General features: G+C 41.1%; 1 protein-coding gene across 1 annotated transcript; it reads left to right on the forward strand.

Annotated features, from left to right (window-relative positions):
- The first annotated feature begins 3,163 nt into the window (after positions 1–3,163).
- On the forward strand, positions 3,164–5,317 carry LOC103524538 (titin-like). The gene is made up of 3 exons (XM_008489565.3): positions 3,164–3,468; positions 4,081–4,176; positions 4,427–5,317. The coding sequence occupies exons 1-3, from the start codon at positions 3,458–3,460 to the stop codon at positions 4,956–4,958; spliced, it is 639 nt and encodes a 212-aa protein (XP_008487787.1). The 5' UTR covers positions 3,164–3,457; the 3' UTR covers positions 4,959–5,317.
- Positions 5,318–7,066: the final 1,749 nt, after the last annotated feature.

A 7,066-nucleotide genomic window follows, 5' to 3' on the forward strand; every position in this document is an offset into this window, starting at 1 on the left:
ATGTGCACTAATGTGCACCACTGAGAAAAAAATTAGGTATAGGGTGCCAAAAGTTAGGGTGGAAGAACTCTATTATTGGGTGGTTTCCCCTGGTTTAGATTGTTGGATTCTTCCTTAGTAAGCTCTTCCACCCAACCGATCTGACATCAGTTCCCGAGAAATCCGTTCCCATGATCTCCTACGTCACAAACCTCCTTGGGGAGACGTTTTTCGGAAAATCAACCGGGTTTTAATCGAGGGATATTTAGTTATTTCGGTTATTTTCTACGTGTTTCTTTCCCTTACACCTACCTACATTTGATAGATAGATACAACAAATATTCTGGAATCTTCAGCCAATTCAGGTGCGAGCAGTTACGTAAGAGTTAGGGCAGAGAAAAAACTCACCAAGCTTGCTAGCTTGAGTCTGATATTTGATCTGGATTAACATAGATAGAATGTCTACATCTCTATTGATGTCAAAATAGGCAGGTCCACTGTTGGTCTACATCACATGACATTTGATCGGTCTGAATTGCAATTCACAGATTACTCTTGTGCACCAGTTCCCAGCTGATCACTTATGTTAAGCAACGTTCAGCGTGGTTAGTATCAAGACGAGTGACCTGCTCGGATCGCGTGAAAGGGAGCAGTACACCTCAGATTTGGTCTTTGTTTTTTCAAGAGGTTTGATAGAGGGAACTGTAACTGCTAAGGTCTTATCGTCCCGCAAGCGAAAAGAGAAGGAAGACAGGATAGGAGAAAGCCAGCCGTTTCGAGAACGAACCTTATCTGTTCAGGATGAAATCCGCCCCGGGCGGGAATCGAACCCGTGGTCTAGCGCTTACAAGGCAGACGCGCTACCCTTCAAGCTAACTAGGCTGGCCCAGGATGTTTACAGCAGCTATTACATATGGAATGACGTCACACTACAGTATTCGTGTAACCTCATTTAAGTAATATGTAAGATATATCACTGTGCCCGATATTACTAGGGCGAATGTCTGATGAGGAGAGATGGTCTTGGACCAGAGACATGAGAAGGAGGTTTGGTTGTCTGGAGACCGCAGGGTACCTTTGTCTTCGAGTACTCCACCACATACTGTCAACGAGAAGAGAGAACATAAATTTTGAATGAATTGCTTGAAAGAATGAATTGCTTACATACCTAATTAACTCATTTATTATTTTTTTATTATTATTGTTAAGAATGTAATCTATGTATGTATATGTATAACAAGTATCATAAATAAAGAGTATTATGTTCAAAAAAAGAAGTTTGATAAAGGGAACTATATTGTCTAGACATCGACAAGAACTTTTTGTTTTGTAGAGGTCTGATAGAGGAAACTGCTACGGAGGTCTTATCGTCCCGAAATCATTTAGGATAAAGTTGGCCCCGGTCGGGAATCGGACTCGAGACATTGAGCTTACAAGGCAGGCACGTTACCTTCGTAGCTAACTGGGCTGAAAAACTTATTGTCTACATAATACATTTTTTATTAAACAAACGTAAAAAAACGGGGAGACGCCAAAAAGCCCTGAAGGCCCCAATCCATCTTGTCGTTCGGAAAAAAATCGTGTCGTGTGTAGTGGGAACACGCTCATTTAAATTACATTGCCTACAGCCCTACAGGACATTCGGGGAAAAAATCGGATGAAACTCACGACAAATGAAAACGAGACTTTAGTAAAGTAGGTAATAAACTTACACGCAGGTAGATCCGAGCTGTAGTCGAGTTGGAATCCGTTGCCGGATTTGAGGCGGGCAATGACGATCACCTTGTTACCGGTAGCATCTATGGTACGCCGTACACTGGACGGTTTGGTGATGAGTGTGAACGGAGCTCGGTAACGGAAGTCGAAGATATCGTAGTAGAAGAACTAGGAAGAAAATAAAAAAAAGGAATTTTAATTGTGTTGAGCATTAAATGCTTGTCACAAATGTCCTTCCTCGCTTGATAAACTACGCTAAATTTAATGATGTAAGATATAAATAGTTATTTAAATCAATGTAAATATTTACAGTACACGTAGAGGGCAGATTAGTTATTAGTTGACGAAATTACTAATCAGGGTGATGAGAAAGAAACAATTAAATTTGAAACAATTACCTAACTAGATAAGAGTAGACATACTAGTGGTTCAGTGAACTGTAGAATTCGGAAAAAGGGCCCCTACTGAGCCCTTGAAAGGCCCAAACAAATAATTAAGAGTAAATTCCCTTTAAGGGTTGAACATGTTTGCCAAAAATTTAATGAAAATTGGACTAATAAGTAGCGAAAAAAAAAGACGAGTGTTCCACCGCCGTTTTTATTTCGTAGCAATGGAACAACTGCTACATTGGACGCTTGTGGTCTGTGTCATAGCATGGCCTTCCCGTATGTCCCTCATCAAATGGGCGATATACATGCCTACGTAAATGGAAGTTAGGTACCTAATGTACCTATGAAATAAATAAACAAACTGTGACATAGGTAGATAGTTGGGGTTAAGAATCAACTAGATATGGCCAAGGTATGGGAAATGGGCCACGTACGTACAATTCCTAGGAGAGTGATGACGATATCCAATGGAATAATAAGTCAATAAGCCTCTGTACCTCCTGTCATAGCACCAAGCTTCAACTCAAAATGGACGTATTTGGGTTTCAAAAAAAAAAGGTCTTTTCAGGGCGCACAATTAAAAGGAGCCCCGGATGTACATTTCCTAGGAGAGGATTTGAGGATTTAATGTTACCGCCAGTTACGGTACAAGTGGTTCCAAATACTTCCGCCGTCGATCGATGTCGACTGAACCGTCCACACTGCCTCGACAACAAACCCCTCGTCGATCGACGGCCGGTCGACTATGTTTGGATTAAAAGGAGCCCCCGGATGTACATTTCCTAGGAGAGGATTTAATGTTTCCGCCAGTTACGGTACAAGTGGTTCCAAATACTTCGGCCGTCGATCGATGTCGACTGAACCGTCCACCCTGCCTCGACAACAAACCCCTCGTCGATCGACGGCCGGTCGACTATGTTTGGATACACCTTTAGACTCCAATTCGTACTTGACAAAACTCCGACGAACCCCGTGGTTAAATTGACAGCTACCTTCTCCAGGTGACCACCTGGGGGAGCACCTATCTCAGGTTTTCGGCCCCTCGCTCTATCACAAACAAGATAAGAGACACCGCAGATTGACAATCTAAAATCATCACCCTCTGTAGGTACCTTGCTTTCCATACAAATCATAGGACAATTCGAACAACCCAGGTGAAAACGGAGAACAGAGGTGCTATTTGTGGACAAAACAATTCTGTGGACACATCAATAGGTAGTTAATAATTTGTTAAAGTGGACATCTAAGTTAACCGTTTGTAGTTGTGATACAAACCCGGTGAAGTTAATCATTCGTTATCCAAACTTGAGATCAGACATTTTTGTTCAAGTTTTACTTGCACATCCTAAGTGAAAAGTTGAGATTTTGTCATCATGAATATTGGGTAAGTGAGTTACTATGGTCAGTAAAATATGATTAGTTAAGAGAGTTCTTTAACTTTAAGTAGATTTGGGTTCCTTAAGTTCATGTTCTTTTCTTAAGAAGGTTCCCTAAGTAGAAGAAGGTATCTCTTACAATATGTAAGGGTTCCTTAAGTATAAACATGATTGAGGAAGTTCTTAAGTATAAACGTGGTTGGGGAATGCAAACGGAGTCAGAGGACACACCTTGAGGTTAATTTAATCCAATTTAGATTAACCCATTATATAGCGAGTGAATTTTTTTGATTCTATAAGGTTGCATCAATATTTATCGTGTTCTGCCATCTAGGATCAGCAAAACCGAGACAAGTACGAGTGTTGCCATATGGCAACGCTAGGCGCCAATGGGTTGCAAATCGGATTGGTTGATTTGAAAATTCGGACCAAGATTGTCATTCAGATTACTGAATTTCATTGGATTGAATTTAAAATCTCAAAGTATAGCCCTAGTCAGAAGTCAGAAGGTCGTGAGTCTTTTTTCTCCCATTTCAGTATTTTTCCCCCATTTACTATTTTGACTACATTTTCAACGTTTTTCCCCATTTTAGTCAAATTTTCCATACTTTTGTTTCCAGGCCAAAGCTGATTTTGGTGAGTTTGCTGATCGCGGCCGTTCTACTGACTGAGGTGGATTGTGGAAAGAAAGGCAAAAACAAGGACGTCAAACCAAAGTAAGTGAGATTAGTTTGTGGAATTCCTAATACAATCACGTGAATTGAGAGAAAAAAAAATCAATCAACAAAATTGAATGATGGACGACTGCCCAAATTTGGTTGATCTAAATCTGAAACTCATTCTGATAAGTAGCCAAATAAAATAAGAGATTAAGACAATTAGAACACGGGCCTTGATTTCGCATTGAGGCGAGGTGTTTCAAATGTTTCAATTCCAATCCAACTCACCCTTTCAATTTGATTTCAGAAAAGGAAAAGAAAACAAATACAAGGAAAATAAACTCGCCTACATCAAAGGGTCTCCCAAACTGAAAGAGCAAAAGATCAAACTCAAAAGCCACAAGAAATCGCCAGCGGCGTTCGACGAAAAGGTTTCCGTCAAAAAGGCGGCGAAAACCATCCGTGCCGCCCCGGAAAGGCCTACGTCAACGGAGAAAATTATCGAGCAGATTGTGCAGGAAGAATTCCTCCTAGAGGAAGCGGAAGTCCCTGAATTTGAGGAAGTAACGGTGGAAGTTGAAGAGACACAGGCTGATGAAAGCGGGACAGTAGAAGAGGAAGTCGAAGAAACAGAGGTCGTAGAAGACGAGGTTTCACTGGAAGGAAATGAAACATTGGAGGAACCGGAAATAATCAAACCTAGCAAGACAACAAAGAAAGTGAAGAGGAAACCTGTGATCCCGAAGGAAGAACCTGAGGTGGAAGAGCCTGAACCTGTGGAAGAGATCACGAAAAAGAAGACGAAATCGACGAAAAACAAACGAAAAACGGAGCTTTAAAAATTTGATCACGAATAAAAGAATTCGGAACTTTTCACAAGTCATGTGCCTTATTTTATTTTTTCAAAATAACAGTACGTTTTCCATTTTGAATGTGTAAGGCTGTAAGGCCCTTATGAGGGTCTCCCAACACCTCTAAAGATGCGTCCAAACATAGTCGACCGGCCGGACGTGGTAAATCTATGTTGTCAAGGCAGTGTGGATGGTTCAGTCGGCATCGATTGATGATTGATGGCCTGTCGACTATGTGTGGACACACATACCATTGCCAAGTGGATTATTGGATATCCGCTTACTTCCTTTTAATCTTTGTATGGTAAAATTCAATAAAAACAGATTAACATTTTTGCCAAAAAAAATGTAAATTTTTTAAACCTCCTTATCCGGCCCTGGTTATAGGGTCCGAAAGCCGTGCCTACCCAGGTATGTATAGTAGTATTGATTGTAATCGGACACTTCACGTACTGACCCTGTTAACAAGGATATTAGCTGTGTACTTTGTACGGCTTTGCTAATATCGGGGACAAAACTTCTTGTCCGCCATTAGAATGGAATGGAATTAGTGATGTTTACGTAACCCAAAATAAACGGCAAGCAAAATATACGTCCTAAATGGGATGGTTAAGTCCGGGTCCAGTACTTAAGTACAAATAATGTACTTAAGTACCTCCAACTCTGGGGTGACTGTATATTTATCGATTGATACCGGTCCTCTTATCAATCTTAAGGTTGACCTTTTCTCAGGGCGCCGGGCGACCCCTGTCTCAAGATGAGCGCATCCAAATCTAATCAGAAAGACAATATTTCAGACTGATTGTGACCTTTCAAAATTTGAAATTGCATTGCTCGAAAGATCGAAACAGATTCACAATTGGGAATGTAGAAGCATTGGTTATGGTTGCTAAATTAATAATATGTACTTTATGTAGATACATATGAGAAATTGAGAATAAACTCCCCAGTCTGAGTAAGGCCAAGAAAAGCCAGCAGCACGCGATTACCCATGGTCATCAGGTAGGTTTGCAGTAGGTACCTACTTTTTTTTTTTTTTTTTAGTTACAGTAAAATTCAATAAAAACAGATTAACATTTTTGCAAAAAAAAAAAAAAATGTAAATTTTTTAAACCTCCTTATCCGGCCCTGGTTATAGGGTCCGAAAGCCGTGCCTACCCAGGTATGTACAGTAGTATTGATTGTAATCGGACACTTCACGTACTGACCCTGTTAACAAGGATATTAGCTGTGTACTTTGTACGGCTTTGCTAATATCGGGGACAAAACTTCTTGTCCGCCATTAGAATGGAATGGAATTAGTGATGTTTACGTAACGCAACCTGTACCTGTCAGGTCTACCAACTGGACCTTTTCAGCCGTAGCTGTCAGGTCTACCTGATAGTGAGACCTTCAAGGCCCTGTAAGGGTTTGATTGAGATCTTTTCTATTAATAGGTAGTTTCCAGGTATGGCACAGGCACATTGACAACATTGCCTCTCGTTATCAGATAACAGTGATATACTGATAGCTTGTATGACTGTATATTTATCGATTGATACCGGTCCTCTTATCAATCTTAAGGTTGACCTTTTCTCAGGGCGCCGGGCGACCCCTGTCTCAAGATGAGCGCATCCAAATCTAATCAGAAAGACAATATTTCAGACTGATTGTGACCTTTCAAAATTTGAAATTGCATTGCTCGAAAGATCGAAACAGATTCACAATTGGGAATGTAGAAGCATTGGTTATGGTTGCTAAATTAATAATATGTACTTTATGTAGATACATATGAGAAATTGAGAATAAACTCCCCAGTCTGAGTAAGGCCAAGAAAAGCCAGCAGCACGCGATTACCCATGGTCATCAGGTCGCCAATTCCAACCTTGCGCAACGTTGCTTAACTTCAGTGATCCATCAGGAACTGTTCTGTTGAATACCTAATCAAGACGCTCGCCTGGTAAACAGGAGGGCGTGGGTTCAATCCCAGCCGAGGTATGGAATACCTACCTCGGTGGTGTAGTGGTCAAGGCGCTCGCCTGGTAAACAGGAGGGCGTGGGTTCAATCCCAGCCGAGGTATGGAATACCTACCTCGGTGGTGTAGTGGTCAAGGCGC

This window comes from Diaphorina citri, unplaced genomic scaffold (genome assembly GCF_000475195.1).
Source record: "Diaphorina citri unplaced genomic scaffold, Diaci psyllid genome assembly version 1.1 scaffold103, whole genome shotgun sequence".
NCBI lineage: Eukaryota > Metazoa > Arthropoda > Insecta > Hemiptera > Psyllidae > Diaphorina > Diaphorina citri.

Coding starts and splice junctions, on each gene's coding strand:
- LOC103524538 (XM_008489565.3), top strand. Junction 4,177..4,426: donor AACAAGGACGTCAAACCAAA/GTAAGTGAGATT, acceptor ATTTGATTTCAG/AAAAGGAAAAGAAAACAAAT.